The sequence below is a fragment of the Bos indicus x Bos taurus genome, chromosome 9 (assembly GCF_003369695.1).
Source record: "Bos indicus x Bos taurus breed Angus x Brahman F1 hybrid chromosome 9, Bos_hybrid_MaternalHap_v2.0, whole genome shotgun sequence".
NCBI lineage: Eukaryota > Metazoa > Chordata > Mammalia > Artiodactyla > Bovidae > Bos > Bos indicus x Bos taurus.
Window position 1 is genome coordinate 66345346 of NC_040084.1, and position 22145 is coordinate 66367490.

The following is a 22145-nucleotide window of genomic DNA, read 5'->3' on the forward strand; positions in this document are numbered from 1 at the left end:
TAAACTTCTTATAATTATCTTATGAATAGTTTCATATAACATCACAGGCTCAAGATGATGAAAGGTCACTAACATAGGGCCAAACACATTTTTATGAGATAAATTCAATTATAATTGCTGTGACTATTCCAGCCACAATTTAGACATAGAATCCAATTATCCATTTCATTTTCATTTATACCTCATGGGCTAGATCATTTATCATGTTTCATGATAATGATCAGAAGACACATGGAAAGTGATTTCTGGAGGTAACAAATTACCTACCGTATTAGCATAGCTTATAAGATCCTGTCAACAACTACTATGCATAAATATGAGGTAATTAAATTTACAATGTGCAGGAGTGTTTGATATGCTGCTTGCTTCCTTCACAGCTGCCAAAAATCTAGGTTGCTAAATGCAGCAAAACCGTTTGGTTGCAAATCAGGAATCATTATGCCCCAGAACTCCAACAGGTAGCTGGTATGCTGTGGCTCCAGAGGCTGAGATGCATCTTTCATCATCTGGTATTATTACTTCTTACCACCAACCCATCAATCATTACTGTGCAGACAGCTTGAAACGATAGTCCTGGACCCTCACATTACTGCTCCTTGAACTCTGTCTCATCCATCTTTGGCATCATTCCTGATTCACAGCTAAGTACCCTGTCCCAGCTGCAAAACCAAGTGTGAACCTGTAATGCCTTTAACCTATAGTGCCTCTCTAATAGTAATTGATTTCCCTTTATTACAGAGCCACTGTTCAGAAAAGAAAACCCATGCTTGCTGATGCCGAAAGATGATTTTGAAAAGATCCAAGTTATGGAATTCCAGTAATTGCAGGAAAATACATTATTTTGTTTTCTGTTGCAAGTTAGCCTTCAGAATTGTATTAGTATTTCCACTTGAATATTTATTCATAACACTCAGAAACACAAACTTAGATATAGACAGAAAATAGATATCTCTGAGTGCAAAGTACATGAGCCAGAAAGAAATGATAGCCTATGATATGTCCATAAATACAATACTTTAATATGAAAACCAGTAATCAGAGTTCCAAATAAACTTTACAGTAAAAATCAGAACTTTAAGGTACTTGGTAGGTTAAAACTGCAAGATCTGTTTTCAAACTTGACCCAATGCAAATAAAAGGGATTAAAAGTTAGATGCAAGAATATCTGTGAAAACTGCCTTTTAAATTAAGTCTCTCACCAACACATTTTTTTCCTTCTTCACTGATTGCTAAGAGAACCTTCAAAAATGATACCAGCTACATAGTGGTTGGTGTACAATAAACTATCAGGACTAAAGGGTTTTAATTCCACTCTATCTGAATGCTGTTATAAAAGTTTAATAAATCAAAATGATCAAAATGTTCCCAGTGGCAGATTGGGATTCGGTTTCCAATTCAAATTCTCTTTAATATATGGCTCCTCTGACATCTTGCATTTCCACCATCCATGTTGAATCCCAAACAGCTTGCTTTTCATCATTGTGATGTATCAACCAGTCTGGTCATGGTAACTACTTTTTAACAACCCTGCACAATACAAAGAAATGTCAAACCTGGTGGGGGTTTTAACATAGAACAATTAATGGCAGGTGGGAACTCTTTATCCTTAAGTAAATATTTTTAAATGACCTGATGCAGTGAGTGTCATTCTTTGAGGACTGAGAAATGCTCTTGAACAGGAGCCTTAGAAAGAAAAACCGCCTTCCTTTCAATGCCTTAAAAAATTGATGTAAGAAAAAAACATATCTAGGAGCATTATTATCAGGGGCACTCAAATTCTGAAGAGCAGAAAAAGTGGAAAAGTCTTTGGAGAGCTTGCTTTATTTCTATGAAGCACAAAGTACAGGAAGATTTTCACTTAACAGATTTTCACTTAACTCAAACCCCAAAAAAGCAATCTACATAAAGCAGCAGGGAGAAAATATTTACACATGCTGTATCTCACATGTGTTTATTTCGTATATGAATAATGTCAAGAGTAAAGAAAGACATTATATTTAACCATGTCAGGACTCTCTTTCCAAATTGCATACATCTACTTTTATCCTAAGTTTAGCAACATGAAAAATTCTAATAATATTGGCTAAGGATTCTGAAATGGAAGCTTCCAAAAGAATGTCTATACACTAGAATTTCTCTACACTAAGTGTCTATTTCATTTATCTTGTGTTGAATCTCTGTTAATAACCTTCAACTAGCCGAAGCCTTTCCCATTTGCCCAAAGATTTAAAACCCGTCTCTCCAGTGACCCAAGCAAGAATTTACGACTAAAATGAACACCTATGCTATCAAGTAAGTTCTACAAGCATTCCAAACTTTTGTCCATAATACTATATTTCACCTAGTATCCCAGGCTGACTATTCCATCTCTGGTCATTTCACAATATTCTTAACAGTATTTCCACCATAATCTCTCAACTTTGACTTGTCCTTTCCAACACAACCCTCCCTAAGGATGTCTTACCATCTCAAGTGTTTAAGATTTTTAGGGCCCCCTAAACTTACTCCCTGAAAACTCATTTTTCTCCAAATCATCTCTCATCCTAGTTTTCTGAATCAGATATGAAGACATGAGTAACCTACTGTAAAACTCCCAAAAGTTCCCAGATCAAATGATAGAATTATTCATATTCCTTAGTCAGGCTTTCAAATTGCTCCACAGTTAGGACTCACAGTACAATTTCAGGGTCACATCAGACTTCCCTGTGAAACACTGTGCCGTGGTCTATATGTAACAATAGCCCTCAAGAACATATCTTTTCCTATATCACACCCTCTGCTTAAAATGCCCATATTTATTTTCAACTGTCCAAATCCTATCCATCCATCACTGGTAAGATGGATGTCTGCCTCTTCCACAGCTCATTCCCCAACTGGTAAAGTCAAGAATGAGGCTGCCTCTTCTGTCCTACACCTTAAGACCATGCCATTCATATGGCACTTTACAATCTATGCTGTTTTTGTTTCTTGAACAATTACTTGATTATATCAGCTGGGTATTGGCCATGGTCCTGGCTATAGAAATAGAATAGTAAACAAGCAATGGGAAGAGTCCTTAACTTAGTTAATTGAGAGGTGGAGGCAGATGTTAGGAATGCAATAATATATTGAAGAAATGTGAAGATGCACTGTGGACAGAAAATGCCTAGGCCCTAAGGTTGAAGAGAGCATGATCTAGTGAAAGCAAGTCAGTGCTGCTAGAGTTTGGTGAGTAAAGGAGAATCTGGACTGGGAAGGTGGGCAGAGCCAGATGACAATGGGTCTTGGAAACTGCGATGAGACATCTGGACTAATATTGCCTAACCAAGAAGCCATCAGAATCAGAAGAGCAGTCAGTCTGTCAGCTATTGTGTGAAGACGGACTCAGAGGAGGCAAGTACTGATGGAGGGAGACCAGTGAGCACTCTTTACAAAGCATAGTAAAAAGCTCACAGATACAGAGAGCAACTAGTGATTACCCGAGAGCTCAGTTAGTAAAGAGTCTGCCTGCAATGCAGGAGACCCCAGTTCAATTCCTGGGTCAGGAAGATCCGCTGGAGAAGGGATAGGCTACCACTCCAGTATTCTTGGGCTCCCTTCTGGCTCAGCTGATAAAGAATCCGCCTGCATTGAGGGAGACCTGGGTTCAATCCCTGGATTGGGAAGATCCCCTGGAGAAGGGAAAGGCTACCCAACTCCAGTGTTCAGGCCTAGAGAATTCCATGGACTGTATGTATAGTCAGTGGGGTCACAAAGAGCAACTTTCACTTTCAGTGAATACCAGTCTGGAGATGGGAGGGGGAAGGGCAAGACAGGCATATGGGATTAAGAGATACAAACTATTATGTATAAAATAAGTAACAAAGCTATATTGTACTACACAGGTAAATAAAGCCATTATTTTGTAATAACTTTAAATGGAGTATAATCTATAAAAGTATTGAATCATTATGTTGTACACCTGTAACTAATATAATATTATAAATCAATTAAACCTCAATAAAAATAGTCTCAGCACATAGAAATTTTTTTCTTAATTTAAAAAAAGTAAAAAGTACAGTAAAAATACAATGGTAATAGGGATGAAAGCAATGGCACTGAAGGCAAAGAAAGTTCTGAGCACTCAAGGATATGTAATAAAATTCAGAAAATGAAAGAAACAGCCTATTAACATATGTATTTCTAGCTGCTATATTTCACCCAACAATGTGAGTATATTTCAGACCACTGTCTTGTACAAATATTTGTTCTGCACATACTAATAGTAGGTGTTACATAAAGATCTTTTGAAAACTTAGAGCTAAATAACTCTGGAGAAAAAATATTATAAAACAAAATCAATGAATTTTATTTTGTACTAGAAAATAACTATCATTTGACTTTTAAGTATTTGGGGAAAAAACTGAGAGAAACCTGAATAAGATAAGAATGTGAAAATATGCATTTATTTGAGGGGAAAAAAAGAAAATCCAGGTGGAGGAAATAACAACTATAATAGTATAATGGCAGGAGGATGCTTGCTGTGGATTAAGGAGGTGAGTGATAGAAAAGAAATTGTGAGTGGTACTCAGAGCATATTTCATTTAAATTCTTTGGACCAGAAAAGCACTGTGATTTTTCTTTTTCACTAATGTGAAGGAAATTCACTGGAGGGGGTAGCAGGTAAAATAAGAACAGTAATGGTTCCTTCCATATGCATAAGAAGACCATAGGAAATCCAAGTGGCAATTAGGAAAATGTAAATAACCATGTGGGTAAAATTTCTTCCTAACAGAGGTACAGGTAATTATTCATTTGTTGTTTCTTTGTTGTTTTAACACAAGGACAGATTCTGTGCCAACACAACTAAATCTAATTCTGAATTGCACAACACTACAGAAAAGACAACAAAGTATGTTCTTAGTTGAGGGCTCAGAAGGCAGAAAACAAAGCAAAACAAAGTTACCTTCTAAATGATATCCTAAAGTTAAATACAACCCTGTCCTACAGCCCATGAGAGATAAGACCACCTCTGTAGGCCATAATTTCTCTAAAATGAACATCAGAGGTAAGTGAAAGCTGGATAAGGAGAGGTAGTAATGGATTTATGCACTGAGAAAAGCTGCTCATACTTTGCTACAATTATTTAATCTCTGTCTAGTCCTCAGCCTCCAAATCCTCATGTTCAACATGAAAATGTTATAATTTTTTTCTTTTTTATAAAAACTAGTTAACTATGAACTAAACACAATCCATGCACAGGATTAAGAGAATATAAATGTTTATCTGTACTTATTTGTGTTGACCTTTGACTGTTTTTATTTCTTACTAGTTCAAATGTTTCTCAGAAAAGGAAATAACATGATTTATATGAACCCAAATGGAAAGTTCTTTCTACGGTAAAAATATGATAAACTTTGCTGAATAAGTTGGTTTTGACTGATTTACCTGATATTTACTTCCACTTAACATGGCATCAGTGGTTTCTGTTTCTGTGTATTTACTAGTTTGTGCTTAGAAAGTCAGGTTCCTGATGCCATTTCACTAGTAAGCAGAATGTGGATTAGCTAGTTTTTAAAAAGATGTGAACATCTAACTTGAAAACAGTTTATGTTAACTGAAAAAAAGCTTAACACTGAAACACCTGTCAATCATACACTGGTTGGGAAGTCTGCTATTACCAACTCTAGAAGATTGAAGTGGTGGAAAAGTGGAAGAAATTCAAGATCTACAATTAATGGAGTCCAGTCCAACCACAACACTTACACCACCATCAGCACACACATACCGCTGAAAACTATGAATTTTCTCTCTGCTTTGATGATTTACTCCAGTCTATCAGCTATAGAGCTTCAGTTTCACATTTGATAAGACTCTCATAGTACAAATTATATACCACATTATAGACCAAAAGAGTGCTTAATAAGTTTGCTAAATATCCATTGGTATATTTTCTACTTATTGGAGGATATTATTTTTCCCTCTATAAATTAAAGATCTGATCAAAATCAAAGTCAAAATTCTGTGCCCAAATATTCAAGAATTCAACAATCTCCTATACAATTAATTAAATTATAAATTGCTTGAGAGCTGAGATTATGTCTGGGGTTTCTTTGTAATTTCCTGATGCCTATTATAACCAATTTAGTGAAAGTGAAGTGCCAGTGAAAGTCGCTCAATCATATCTGACTCTTTGCGACCCCATGGACTATATATACAGTCCATGGAATTCTCTAGGCCAGAATACTGAAGTGGGTAGCTCCAGGGAGCTACCAGGGTTTGAACCCAGGTCTACCGCATTGCAGGCAGATTCTTTACCAGCTGAGCCACAAGAGAAGCCCAAGAATAGTAAAGTGGGTAGCCTATCCTTTCTCCTGTGGATCTTCCTGACCCAGAAGTCGAACCGGGGTCTCTTACACTACAGGTGGATTCTTTACCAACTCAGCTATGAGGGAAGCCCCTTACCATTTTAAGTACTCAATAAAGGCTGTTAGTTGATTTTTCAATGAAGTTACAAATTGACTTCATTGCCTCCTTTTTGGTTTGGGCTAAGAGAAAGAAAAAGAATGAGCATGGAGGGGAATATAAATTACAAAATCTGGGAAGTTGACATAGATCCTTCAGAAGAAATATTTATCATGAACTCCAAGAAAATAGAATTGAGAGGCTCAGAAGAAAAGTGTAGACCTATCATCAGTGCTGTGAAATCAAATTCCCTAGGGTTCAACAGGGGGCTTCCCTGATGACTCAGATGGGAAAGAATCTGCCTGCAATGCAGGAGACCTGGGTTCAGTCCCTGGGTTGGGAAGATCCTCTGGAGAAGGGCATGGCAACCCATTCCAGTATTCTTGCCTAGAGAATCCCCATGGACAGAGGAGCTTGGTGGGCTACAGTCCATGGGTCTGCAAAGAGTCGGACATGACTGAGCAACTAAGGACACTGAGTTCAACAGAAGGAATTATTTGGCATGCAGATCATTCTGTGTCCTCTTTGATCCTTCTTAAATTCGTAAGTAGAAAGCTCCAACAAAAGCAAAGTCCTCAAAGACGCATTCCAAAAAAACCATGATCAGTGCCTCAACTGCTAAACATTACATGAGATTCACCTATGCAAATACACTCAGAAATTCTTCCAGAAAGAACTCTGACTGCATTTTCATTTTTAAAACAAACAAGAAAATAAATAGCATGAAAATCACTGCTCTAGTGAGACAAGTGCTGTACTCTATCACTTTCATCAAAGAGCATAAGGGAACACAAAACAGGAGAAAATTAATAGGAAAAATTATTTGGAATAATGGAGCACAATAGTGGATAGAACAGTGTTTCAGTAATAAAATAAAGGACATCCAGTATCTTTTTGCTCATTTAGAGTTTAAAAATGTACCAGACATCTTGTACATTGAATGGAATCACCTGAATTACAAGCAGCTCCTATGGATGAGAGGAGACTCCAAATGTTCCTTTTACCATACTCAAGGGTACCAATATAGCATTTTTACATATGCCACATTTGTGGTCTCCTCCAAATTTGACACATTTGGTATCCCTTGACTGACTGCAGGCATTTTCCTAATGTAGGGGCAGTTGGGGGAAATTTGTATGTGGTTTATACTTATGTTCTTATACTTCAGATTTTGTAAAACAAATGCTTAAATTGAATTCTCCAAGATAACTCTAAATTTGCTATCAAGATGATCAGTTTTTACAAGAGAAGCAAAGAAAAGGGATTTTTAAGTCACTGTTAGAAAAAGAATCTATACATGAATTCAAGAATCAGCTTGAATGAAAACCAGCTGTGCTATGAAAACTAGCTAACAATCAATAGTGTGTGGTATTAAAGAGAATGCTAAAGGATGCAAGCTAGAAATTTCATGGCTTTTCAACCACCAGCTAACAAGAGTATTAGAATGTGTGTTTTGCACTTCTCAAGTGCCCTTGTTTCTATTATAAAAACACTAAAATGAGAGTCAGATATGATTTTTAACTGATATATACAAAAGACTACAACAAGTTAGTTAAATCAAGATTGTTTTTCAAGTGAGAAAAAATTCATTCTAAACAAAAAGTCACCCTCCTAGTTCATATAAAACTGGTTCATATACAACAAAAAACAAACAGCCATCATCTTTTCCTCTATCCCAGTAATCTTCCCTCCATTAATCCCAGGTAAGGGAGGGATGTAGTTCATCATTCATTCCTTATATCTTTAAGAGTCAGCCCCACTGCTCTGACTTCAGCTACATTTTATTTATGAATTTTTAGAATAGTATCAGTTGTATTTATGTAAAAAATATGCCAAATGCTGTAGCAAACAAAGACGGACTGCTGCTGCTGCTGCTAAGTCACTTCCGTCGTGTCTGACATTGTGCGACCCCATAGACGGCAGCCCACCAGGCTCCCCCGTCCCTGGGATTCTCCAGGCAAGAACACTGGAGTGGGTTGCCATTTCCTTCTCCAATGCGTGAAAGTGAAAAGTGAAAGTGAAGTCGCTCAGTCTTGTCCAACTCTTAACAACGGACTAGACAGACTCTAATGGAATATAAACTACATATGATTACAATAAGGGTAGAATCTGAAAGGTTCAAATGCAAACTTAGTGTTAGTTGGGACAGCTTTCCTTCACAGGTATAGTGGGTAAGTTGTACAATAACTACAAGCAACTCCATTAACAGTGCGTCATTCCCCACAAAGTCCCACTTTGTACTGTTACCTGACTTATTATGATAACGCCCTTCTCCTACATTACCAAGTTCCAAACTCTGCATGTCCTTCAAGGTAAAGTTGTACCTTTTGTGAAAAACATCCTCAGTTCCTTTTTTATGTGAGTAGACTCCCTCTGAATAACAATGATATGCTCTGTAGTCCCACTTACAAAAGTCCTCTACTGGCCATTCCAGTTGTCTCTCCATATGCAGTCATGCAATTTTTGATACATGTGAGAGGTGGTAACCTTTCTATCCTCATGTGGATGAGACCAAAGAAGTGTATAGCCATATGGCTATCCTGTGACCATTAAGGGACCTTGACTTAGTCAAAACTATGAACTTTAGAAGGAAGAACTGGAAAGAACATGGATCTTTCATGACTAAATGAACCAACCCTGAAGCCTATCTCTGCACCTTTCAGTTATAAAAGCCAGCAAATACACTTACCCTTAATTTGTATTGTCCTGCAAAGGCAAATACCAACAACAATCCAAAGTCCTTATGATTCTAACACTGAAATTTGCTTTACAGGGCCACCTCCACTGGTACATGTGTTGACATTCACTTCATTTTACAGCTAGAGGTCAGTGGTAGTCATTAGGAATAGATAACAAAATTAATTGAATATGTATGTTCAGAGAATTTTGATAATGGCTATTATACACCACTGAAATGTTGTCTGCTACTACCGCTAAGTCACGTCAGTTGTGTCCGACTCTGTGCGACCCCATAGACGGCAGCCCACCAGGCTCCCGTCCCTGGGATTCCCCAGGCAACAATACTGGAGTGGGTTGCCATTTCCTTCTCCAATGCATGAAAGTGAAAAGTGAAAGTGAAGTCGCTCAGTCGAGTCCGACTCTTCGTGACCCCATGGACTGTAGCCTACCAGGCTCCTCCATCCATGGGATTTCCCAGGCAAGAGTAATGGAGTGGGGTGCCATTGCCTTCTGAAATGTTGTCTAAGCAACAACAAAGACAAAGAAAAGACTATGCCTTTCACATTAAAGAACTTCAAAAATGTAATTAAGAGTTTCACAGAAGGAATAATACAAAAGCATAGTTAACAAATGGGAATAAAAATTGAGTGTCAGTTGTAGCAATTAGAATTTTATAAAAGTTTATTGTGGGTCGGTTGGCTAGAAATTTAGTTGCATCTTTGATTCAGCCAGGTGGAAAAGAAAGGAGATCAAGAATGAGAATCTACTTTATGTCTAAGGAGGCCTTACAAATAGCTGAGAAAGGAAGAGAAGCTAAAGGCAAGGATAAAAGGAAAGATATACCCATTTGATAGAGAAGGCAATGGCACCCCTCTCCAGGACTCTTGCCTGGAAAATCCCATGGATGGAGGAGCCCAGTAGGGTGCAGTCCATGGGGTCAGTAAGAGTCGGACACGACTGAGTGATTTCACTTTCACTTTCCACTTTCACTTTTCACTTTCATGGATTGGAGAAGGAAATGGCAACCCACTCCAGTGTTCTTGCCTGGAGAATCCCAGGGACGGGGGCGCCTGGTGGGCCGCTGTCTATGGGGTCGCACAGAGTCGGACACGACTGAAGCAACTTAGTAGCAGCAGCAGCAGCAGTACATTGTCACTCTGCATATTTAACTTATATGCAGAACACATTATGTGAAATGCCAGGCTGGATGCAGCACAAACTGGAATCAACATGCTGGGGAAAATATCAATAACCTCAGATATGCAGATGACACCACCCTTATGGCAAAAGGCAAAGAAGAACTAAAGAGCCTCTTAATGAAAGTGAAAGAGGAGAGTGAAAAACTTGACTTAAAACTCAACATTCAGAAAACTAAGATCATGGCATCGGGTCCCATCACTTCATGGCAAATAGATGGGGAAACAATGGAAACAGTGAGAGACTTTTATTTTGGGGGGCTCCAAAATCACTGCAGATGGTGACTGCAGCCATGAAATTAAAAGATGCTTGCTCCTTGTAAGAAAAGCTATGACCAACCTAGACAGCATATTAAAAAGCAGAGACATTACTTTGCCAACAAAGGTCTGTCTAGTCAAAGCTATGGTTTTTCCAGTAGTCATGTAGGGATGTGAGAGTTGGACTATAAAGAAAGCTGAGTGCGGAAGAACTGATGTTTTTAAACTGTGGTGTTGGAGAAGACTCTTGAGAGTCCCTTGGACTGCAAGGAGATCCAACCAGTCCATCCTAAATCAGTCCTGAATATTCACTGGAAGGACTGATGCTAAAGCTGAAACTCAAATACTTTGGCCACCTGATGTGAAGAGCCGACTCATTAGAAAAGACCCTTATGCTGGGAAAGATTGAAGGCAGAAGGAGAAGGGGACGACAGAGGATAAAATGGTTTGATGGCATCACCGACTCAATGGACATGAGTTTGAGTACGCTCTGGGAATTGCTTATGGACAGAGAGGACTGGCATGCTGCAGTCCACGGGGTCGCAAAGAGTTGGACACGACTGAGCAACCAAACTGAACTGAACTGAGCATTCCATTGTGTATATGTACCACATGGCAGAAACCAACACAGTATTGTAAAGCAATTATCTTTCAATTAAAATTTTTTTTAAAAGAATGAGAATCTATAATATAACAGACTACAGGTGGTGCTTTTCATCTGAAGTTTATAAACATTTCAATGTGTATCTCACATTTTTTATACTTCTATCTTGTAGAAACACTGAGCAAAACATCTGCTCTTCATTTCATCTCTGTAAAAACTTCTTTGTCAATAAAGATTGGCTTCCACAAACCGAAAATGTTATCATTACTCAAAATGATCTGGAAGCAAAGCTAAAATCATGATAAAGTCTATTTCAGCATTTTTTTTCTTCCTCTGGCTGTGGGAACACAGAGATCAATACTCTTCAACACGAGAATTCTGCAGGGAAATTTTCATTTGTAACAAACAGCACCCAAAAAGCCTTAAGCATGCCCTGTCACTTTCAGTTTAGGAGAAAATGCACTAATAAACTCTTACCCTTGGGTCATCTTTGACAACAGGCAATACTATGCCAGATCTTATTAAAGACTATTCATATCACTGCCCCCAAAATTTCCTTTAAAATTACCATCTTTTGTATCCATGTAACAGGATGTCAGCTTTGAAAGTGCCAATGAGAGACAAGACTTGTCACCATAGTTAATTCTCAGCACTATTTCAACACCAGGAGAGCTGACCCTAAAGGGTGTATTTTGTGGGTACCAATATTTATTTGGTGCTTACTGAACAAACAAGAGAATGTATTGTTTCATATTAGTTTTCAAATCAAACTGCAAGCAAAGTATCACCTGTAAGTGTTAAATATACATCAAAGTAAAATACATGAAAAAGAAAAAGAACAGTGCCAAAACTATCAAAATATATTTCTAAAATGTAAACAGATTCTGGATAGTACATTCACAGCACCATCATGTCGTTACCCAACAAGTACAATATAAAGTGTAAAACCAAATATAGGTTAAATGGCAGGAACGTCATAAAAAAACAAAAAGGAAAAAAGGGGAAAGAAAAATAGCTAAGATTTTCTATGAAATTCAGAGTTTCCTTTTATAAATGTTATTGAAAAAATTAGTTACTTCTCAAGTAGCACTCCTGGAATAGCCATAATATAGATTCTCTAAGCAAAGAAAAGCAAGCTCTGATAAAATCTACTTTTCAATTCAGATAAACAAGGAAGATCTAATAATCCAAAATAAATCTCTTTTAAAATAAACAGGCACTACATGGCTATCTGAAAGAAGGAAATTTACATTTAAAGGGAGCAACTAGCTAAGGCTTCAACTCTGCCTTTTATAACTGTTGAATACATCAGGGGCTACTTCTTCAAAAATTTTTATATCTTTAGATCTATATTTATGCCTCTCTCTCTTTATATATATATGGGTCTGGATGATCCTTTTATATATATGGGTCAGGATGATACCCTGGAATAGGAAATTGTACCCAACTCCAGTATTCTTGCCTGGAAAATTTCATGGGCAGAGGATCCTGGAGGGCTACAGTCCCTGGGGCCACAAAGACTCAGACACAACTGAGCAACTGAGCACACACACACACACACACACACATATATAAAACGGTAGGTTAGTCAAAAGCACTCTAGTTGCATTATTAAAAGCTACTGTCTCCTTCAGCGGCTGCACATCATGAATGCACATACAGCCCCGTGGAGAAACAGCGAGCATGATGACTCAAGAGCACACCCACCTTCTTGTATCCATAGCATATTAATTACTCTGAAGATTACCCAAGGACACCTTCAGGCTTTTCAAAGATACCGTCAGGCTCAGGTGAGAAAGATGTAGGCAAAGGGCTCACCAAAGATAAATATACAAACATATATGAATATATGTTAACTTGTTTACCTAAACACTGGAGTTAAATATTACCATATTTTCTTGTTAGTCAATGAACTGGGGCTGTGATTTCATGAACTAAAGCATGTGCTATATAAGGTGACTCTGGAGCTATAAGCAAAGTTTTATTTATAATAGAGTTCTATTCAATTTACAAAGATAAACTTCTCTTTTTTAATGAGCCACAGAATCTCTCAAGACAAAAGCATTATAAGCAGCTAATAGCATTATTTAATAATGTTAATGTGAGATAAAGCTTTGGTGGAAAAGAATGAGCCCAGCTCCAGGAGTTAAGAAACATGGAATTAAATTCTGGCTCAGCCAGTTATTAGATCTTTGTGGCCTTGGGCAATTATCAAATAGTCTGAATTTCAATTTTCTTCTGAAAGTACTAAAGGTTAAAGTATTAAAATCAAGTAAATCTAACAATGAAATAATACATGTAAAAGACATTTGATGTTAAGCATTATAAAATGTATTAACTTGAATGTGGATTATCTCATTTTCTCCTTCTAGCCTCTAAGCATTGACACTTGCCTTGCTCTCTGCTTGCTGATCCTTCTTTTTCTTACCCCTGCCCCTCAAAACTACAACCTTCATCTGAGCAACTTTTTCTCAACTTTCAGATTCTATCTCAAAGAAAGTCAATGACAAAGGCCTTCCCTGACACCTCTGACAAATCTCAGTCCAGATGGAATGTTTTTGTTAAAATCTGCCAAACTTCTCCTTAAAGAGACTTATATGGTTTATAATTATTTTCATTTGTTATTATAAACAACTGATACATGATAGTCTATTCATCAAAAGTTGCTTTTCCTCTAAATTTTCACATGGCTGACGTCCTCATTTTTGAAGGATTCAGCTCAGTTGTCATGTTCACAAAGAGGCCTTCCAGATCATCTTAATTAAACCATCAATCCCCCTCATTTTGTGTATTTATTTTTATTCATAACACATCCCTTGATGCGATACTACAGTTTTATATATGATGCGCCTATTATACCTCAGTGTTAAGCTACATAGGGAAAAGAAAGTGAAGTTGCTCAGTCATGTCCAACTCTTTGCGACCTCATGGACTATAGCCTGCCAGGCTCCTCCATCCATGGGATTTTTCCAGGCAAGAATACTGGAGTTGGTTGCCATTTCCTTCTCCAGGGGATCTACCTGACCCAGGGATCAAACCTGGGTCTCCTGCACTGCAGGCAGACTCTTTACCATCTGAGCCACCAGGGAAGCCCTACATACACAGGGGAGGGTCTTTGTATTTTACTAACCATTGTATCTCCACAACCTAGAAGAGTGAACTATATAGGGACTCAGTCAATTTTCAGTGACTGTAATATACATTGTACTTGTACTTCTGCAAGTATAAGTACTATACTTATACTTACTTATACTATACTTATACACGTATAAGTACTATGCTTATACTTACTTATACTATACTTGTACTTATACATGCACTTGTACTTGTTTTTCAAGTATCCACTAAGGAAAAGTACCAATGTATCATAATCCCTCACCAATTCCTCTGGTAGCTTTAAATTGATGGCAAAATAAAGTATTATATGTATGTTTAGCCCTGTTCGAGTATTAAATAGATTCCTTTTGATAAAAATCACTTACTGAAAACTTGTCGGACACACCAGATAACAACAATCTTAATTTGACCTTAAGATATTTTCAGAACTTTTATAATGATATGGTTTTTGCAGTAATTTGAGATAAAGAGCACTATATTTAAAAATCAATCCAAATATCTACAAAAGTCGCTTTTGTTCTAATGAAGCCATGCAATTTCATGAAGTGAAAGCAATTTTACTTTACCTCTTACAATAAGTTGAGCAAAATTGGACACACCAGAACCTCGTTCTGACTGAGTTACACAGCGATACAAATCCTGATCAGTTTTTGTCACTTCTTGCAATCTGAAGGAAGCAGCAAATCTTCTGTGATTGATGTTCTTAGTCTGAGCCACAGGTATATCTTCACCATTTCGTCTCTGTAAACAAAAACCAATCTTTTATAAAACAGGGTTTTAACATTTCCAGAAATTTAAAGCATCCTGGCAAACAACATCTGTGATAACTTATTATTTGTTAAAATTAGGAGGAAAATATTCGTGTAGCCCCACAAATTTTCACTATTGTCTTTCAATCAGAAAAAGGATGTAAGTTAATATTGGTTTCCCTTAAGGGGTGTAGTGCTAAACTATAATAGTAATCTCAGTTTTCCATAAAATTTCTATTAGCCCAGAGTATATGAATTAGCAGGACAGATAATGGCTTCTTGGCAAATAATTCACTGCCATCTCCCTTCTCCCAGGTTTTATATATGTAAAGTCTTCTTTTAGCCCTTATACTGCACTGCATGTGCTTATTAGATTTGTCCCTTTCAGGAGACTGAGACCATGGTCAATGCATCTCAGTATTCTAAATGCATAGCATGCGATCATGACAGGATGACTATAAAATACCAATGAATAATTTACAGTCAAGCCAAAATGTGTACTCTTTGCAAACTTTTATCTCTTTGGCATTAATGACAGCCAATTTATACCATTTAAAAGAAGTAATCAAAGGAACCTAAAAGTTAAAAGCATATCTGTCAACTTTCAAAATGAACTATTGGAAAACGTATTTATAATATCAGGATGCCTCACACAAGACCATAAAGAATGTGGTTGACAAATTCAACTACAATAAAATTGCTAACTTCTATATATTGAAAGATATCATATATAAAGTGAAAAAAGCAAGCCACAAACCATGATAAGATTATTTGTCATGAAAAAAGCCATCAAAGATAAACAGTCAGGTTATATAAAATTCTTCTACAGTTCAATAAGGAAAAAGACAAATAATCCTGTCAACAAATGGAGAGGCTATAAAGAGAGAAAATGTGTATGTATAATAACCATGAAAAGAGATCCTCAGCCCAAATTTAAAAATTCTTTATATCAAAGATAGCACAAAGGGCAAAGGAAAGCCACAACTATGAAAGATAAATGGCCATGATCCTCATTCTCACGTCTGGTACGTAAAATGCTAAGTATTCCTGGTATCCTTTTACATTATTTGATGTATCATCTCATCAAATAGTGTAAAACAGACTAGTAAAATTACCTATGGAAGTGTAAATGGTTACAGTCATGTTAGACAATTATTTGCTACTATCTAGTAAAGCTGAAGATGCATAAAACATAGAACCCAATAGTTCCATTTCTACATTTGGATCACCCTTTCATGTGTGATCACACATATGTACAAGAATGCTCAACTCAGAATCATTTGTAATAGTTAAGTATGGGAAAGATCCCATAAAATATACCTGAGTAGTGGATAAATGAACTGAGATTTATCCAATCAGTAAAATTCAACATGGCAGTTAAACTAAGCAAACTAAAACCAGTACAGTCCTGGTAAACGCACAACATCTCCTATATTCCTCTGAAATATGTTTAAATCTTAGGGAAAAAGTTGTTTAGAAAAATTAGGACAAAAAAGCAAAGTGTCAGTTTCTATTAAATTAGAGTGCTGGGCATATTAGTGGTTAATTTTTGCTTTTTTTATAAATTTTTTTGAATGTTTGAAATACTTTGCATTTTTAAACTAGTAAATAATAAAGGAATTAAGTATTTTAATAAGTTTTAAAATGTTAAAATCTACTGTATCTTTAACACCCTTCTCTATATCTGAAATGATATGTACATGCATATTATCTTGTATGTATGCATGTGTCTATATACTTATATATCAGATCAGATCAGTCGCTCAGTTGTGTCCGACTCTTTGCGACACCATGAATCACAGCACGCCAGGCCTGCCTGTCCATCTCCAACTCCCGGAGTTCACTCAGACTCACGTCCATCAAGTCAGTGATGCCATCCAGCCATCTCATCCTCTGTCGTCCCCTTCTCCTCCTGCCCCCAATCCCTCCAAGCATCAGAGTCTTTTCCAACGAGTCAACTCTTCGCATGAGGTGGCCAAAGTAATGGAGTTTCAGCTTTAGTATTATTCCTTCCAAAGAAATCCCAGGGCTGATCTCCTTCAGAATGGACTGGTTGGATCTCCTTGCAGTCCAAGGGACTCTCAAGACTCTTCTCCAACACCACAGTTCAAAAGCATCAACTCTTCCGCCTTCAGCCATCTTCACAGTCCAACTCTCACATCCATACACGACCACTGGAAAAACCATAGCCTTGACTAGACAGACCTTTGTTGGCAAAGTAATGTCTCTGCTTTTGAATATGCTATCTAGGTTGGTCATGACTTTCCTTCCAAGGAGTAAGCATCCTTTAATTTCATGGCTGCAATCACCATCTGCAGTGATTTTGGAGCCCAGAAAAATAAAGTCTGACACTGTTTCCACTGTTTCCCCATCTATTTGCCATGAAGTGATGGGACCAGATGCCATGATCTTCATTTTCTGAATGTTGAGCTTTAAGCCAACTTTTTCACTCTCCTCTTTCACTTTCATCAAGAGGCTTTTGAGTTCCTCTTCACTTTCTGCCATTAGGGTGGTGTCATCTGCATATCTGAGGTTATTGATATTTCTCCCAGCAATCTTGATTCCAGCTTGTGTTTCTTCCAGTCCAGTGTTTCTCATGATGTACTCTGCATATAAGTTAAATAAACAGGGTGACAATATACAGCCTTGACGTACTCCTTTTCCTATTTGGAACCAGTCTGTTGTTCCATGTCCAGTTCTAACTGTTGCTTCCTGACCTGCATACAGATTCTCAAGAGGCAGGTCAGGTGGTCTGGTATTCCCATCTCTTTCAGAATTTTCCACAGTTTATTGTGATCCACACAGTCAAAGGCTTTGGCATAGTCAATAAAGGAGAAATAGATGTTTTTCTGGAACTCTCTTGCTTTTTTGATGATCCAGCGGATGTTGGCAATTTGATCTCTGGTTCCTCTGCCTTTTCTAAAACCAGCTTGAACATCAGGAAGTTCCCAGTTCACATATTGCTGAAGCCTGGCTTGGAGAATTTTGAGCATTACTTTACTAGCGTGTGAGATGAGTGCAATTGTGTGGCAGTTTGAGCATTCTTTGGCATTTGCCTTTCTTTGGGATTGGAATGAAAACTGACCTTTTCCAGTCCTGTGGCCACTGCTGAGTTTTCCAAATTTGCTGGCGTATTGAGTGCAGCACTTTCACAGCATCATCTTTCAGGATTTGGAATAGCTCAACTGGAATTCCATCACCTCCACTAGCTTTGTCCCTAGTAATGCTTTCTAAGGCCCACTTGACTTCACATTCCAGGATGTCTGGCTCTAGGTCAGTGATCACACCATCATGATTATCTGGGTCATGAAGATCTTTTTTGTACAGTTCTTCTGTGTATTCTTGCCATCCATTCTTAATATTTTCTGCTTTTGTTAGGTCCATACCATTTCTGTCCTTTATCGAGCCCATCTTTGCATGAAATTTTCCTTTGGTATCTCTGATTTTCTTGAAGAGATCTCTAGTCTTTCCCATTCTGTTGTTTTCCTCTATTTCTTTGCATTGATCGCTGAAGAAGGCTTTCTTATCTCTTCTTGCTATTCTTTGGAACTCTGCATTCAGATGTTTATATCTTTCCTTTTCTCCTTTGCTTTTCGCTTCTCTTCTTTTCACAGCTATTTGTAAGGCCTCCCCAGACAGCCATTTTGCTTTTTTGCATTTCTTTTCCATGGGGATGGTCTTGATCCCTGTCTCCTGTACAATGTCATGAACCTCATTCCATAGTTCATCAGGCACTCTATCTATCAGATCTAGGCCCTTAAATCTATTTCTCACTTCCACTGTATAATCATAAGGGATTTGATTTAGGTCATACCTGAATGGTCTAGTGGTTTTCCCTACTTTCTTCAATTTAAATCTGAATTTGGCAATAAGGAGTTCATGGTCTGAGCCACAGTCAGCTCCTGGTCTTGTTTTTGCTGACTGTGTAGTGCTTCTCCATCTTTGGCTGCAAAGAATATAATCAATCTGATTTCGGTGTTGACCATCTGGTGATGTCCATGTATAGAGTCTTCTCTTGTGTTGTTGGAAGAGGGTGTTTGTTATGACCGGTGCATTTTCTTGGCAAAACTCTATTAGTCTTTGCCCTGCTTCATTCCGTATTCCAAGGCCAAATTTGCCTGTTACTCCAGGTGTTTCTTGATTTCCTACTTTTGCATTCCAGTCCCCTATAATGAAAAGGACATCTTTTTTGGGCGTTAGTTCTAAAAGATCTTGTAGGTCTTCATAGAACCGTTCAACTTTAGCTTCTTCAGCGTTACTGGTTGGAGCATAGACTTGGATTACTGTGATATTGAATGGTTCGCTTTGGAAACAAACAGAGATCATTTTGTCATTTTTGAGACTGCATCCAAGTACTACATTTTGGACTCTTTTGTTGACCATGATGGCTACTCCATTTCTTCTGAGGGATTCCTGCCTGCAGTAGTAGATATAATGGTCATCTGTATTAAATCACCCATTCCAGTCCATTTCAGTTCTCTGATTCCTAGAATGTCGACATTCACTCTTGCCATCTCTTGTTTGACCACTTCCAATTTGCCTTGATTCATGGACCTGACATTCCATATAAGTATTTGCCTTGATCCATGGACCTGACATATATATACGTATATATACTTATATATACCTGCAGATAAAAAGTCCAAAATTTAACATTGGCATTTTTCATTCATTGAGTGTTTTGTTAATTCTTTGTTCCTAACCCACAAAGAGTAAGAGCAGCTTATACTCACCAGCCCTAAAATATAAATTCATAAAATGCAGCCTGAATTCTCTTTCCCTATAATCACATAACAAACAAAAAAACTTTATGCATGTAAATCTCAACCTGCATTTTTTCAGTTATCACATTATTTAATATTAATTTTCCAATGAGAAGGCAGACCATGACTCAGCACTCATACAGCTACATGCCCTCACCTCATCTCCCCCAATTTACACCTCCAGTGGTGCTCTCCATCTTCCACCACCTTTCTTACTACCATTTATAGTTCTCAGTTCTTCCTTTGGAAGACCAATCAACTCCCACTTCCTACTTGCCTTCTAAATTATCTTACTTTGCACAAACACACTCACATCTTTTAGCACTTTCAAGATGGATTTCAAAATCCATGTTCTTCTGTGATGAGTTTATAAGTATACCCTTAATGTTTTACTCTCAATAATGATTATTTCATCTTTCCATCTTCGTTGTCATTCATCTCACAGTAACACTTTCCTCCAAACTTTTCCCAAAGGATGGCACAGTGTCTTCTACTTTATCCTCTATCCCAGTTTCTCACTTGCATATCGCTCTTTCACAATCCCACTCAAACAACCTCTTAACTTCTGGAATTCCCAGCCTCTGCAACGACTTCCAATCAATTATCTACCAGGTCAAATTACCCTCTCCACCATAGTTCTGTGAATATTCTCATGATCCCAAAATTCACGTAGGCCTCCGCAATGCTCAACAGCCTTCACTACTACCTGGTTCCTGTGCTAAAACAGCTTTCTCAATCTGAATCACAGTTGCTGCTGACATTGTCTCCTAGTCCTTCAGTCTTTTGCATTGTTAGTGAGACCTCACTTTCTGACCCTAATTTACTTTATAAGCAGTGATTTCAGACATTTTCACTAGCCTGGAAGAATTCCAAATTTTTAAAAACTTTCCATTGTTTCTGTACTGCCAATATAGGATCTACTCTATTTCTCTGCAACAGTTACAAGACCACTACTGACTTCTGCTGGAATCAGTCATTTGCTCTTGTGAAAAATCTGAATTACCCCACAATGGACACCAACAACTCTTAGGTATTCCTAGATGAGGCCCATAATGACATAAGCTATGAAGACAAACAATGTCCTCTCAGCCTCGAGCTCACATTTCATCAATTTAAACATACTCTTCTACCTGCCATCCCCACTGAAACTGTCATGAATAGGGTCTCAGAAACTCAGAGATTATCATAAAAATGTAACCCGCATTTCTACCTTGAATCACTTCTATAACATATTCTATATCTGGATGCCCTTTTACCATTTTGTGTACTGAAATCATCCTGAAGGTAGGGTTTCAGATCTTGCATTTTTTTCTTCCATAGCATCATATTATGCAATATATTATTATTTTGTGGAAAAAGTTCTTTGTTAAAATGTACTAAATTCATACACATGATATTTTTAAAGGTAAGAGTCATGTAAAACTTCCTGAGGCTTTCATAAGTTATTATAGCAAAATATATAATAATCATTAATTAAAATGAATACTAAAGGGAAGCTACAGAAATATAGAACCTCAAGGACATCTAGAGATCATTTATACAAAGTTCTTTCTGAGCTAAGCCACAACTTAGAGTTGCTGAGGGCTCTACTTAAGGTGATCCCATCCGGAGATCACTAAGTTCATTACACTGTGTTTGTACATGATTTTTATTATACTAATAAAGCGATAACATGTATATGCTTATATAGGATACATATTGTTGATATAATTAATGAGTATAGTACACTTAAGTGCTAATTATCTCTCAAAATAACAATAAAATAATTGTAGTCATAATTTCAGATTTTTCTTCAAAAATCACTTAATAAGCCCCTCCATGTCCCTCATGTTATATTAGCTGTTATCCTGATTCTATCACTGTTCTCTAATTCAAATTTTCTGTGATAGTCACTTTAATTTATAGATTATAAAATCAAAATCCAGAAAGATTAGAAATGTGATACATATATAGCCTGTTAGTAGCAGGATTAAAACTCAAAACTAGGTTTAAAGATGCAAAATTTAGTAATATTTCCTCTAAAATAAACCAGAGCTGTTTTTACTTCATTTGTATCACAGGTCCAGTCAAATGAGCTGATTATTTGTTGTTAAGTCTTGATCAATGCATTTTATCAATGAGAAAATGTAGTCTACTACACTAGACATTGCTTTATGTACTTTATTTGCTTCAAGTAATGCATTTTATTTACTTCAAGTAATGCATTAAAGTTAAAAGGAGCAGTTTATGGCATTTACATTTCAGAATTCAAAAATAATGATAACTTTTTATTTTATAATCTAAAATAATAGATCTTTGCCTGCCTACAAAGTATCAATTTAGCAGAGTAGGCAGGGCTATGAAAGACGGAAAAAAG

General features: G+C 37.2%; 1 protein-coding gene across 16 annotated transcripts in view; it reads right to left on the minus strand.

Moving 5' to 3' along the window:
- The window catches only part of PTPRK (protein tyrosine phosphatase, receptor type K), a 612580-nt gene that overhangs the window by 257443 nt on the left and 332992 nt on the right, over window positions 1-22145 (minus strand). For all 16 annotated transcript variants that reach the window (XM_027551493.1, XM_027551494.1, XM_027551492.1 and 13 more), the window contains exon 6: window positions 14844-15018. In XM_027551493.1, the coding sequence (XP_027407294.1) occupies window positions 14844-15018 (175 nt within the window). The remainder of the gene's footprint in view (window positions 1-14843; window positions 15019-22145) is intronic.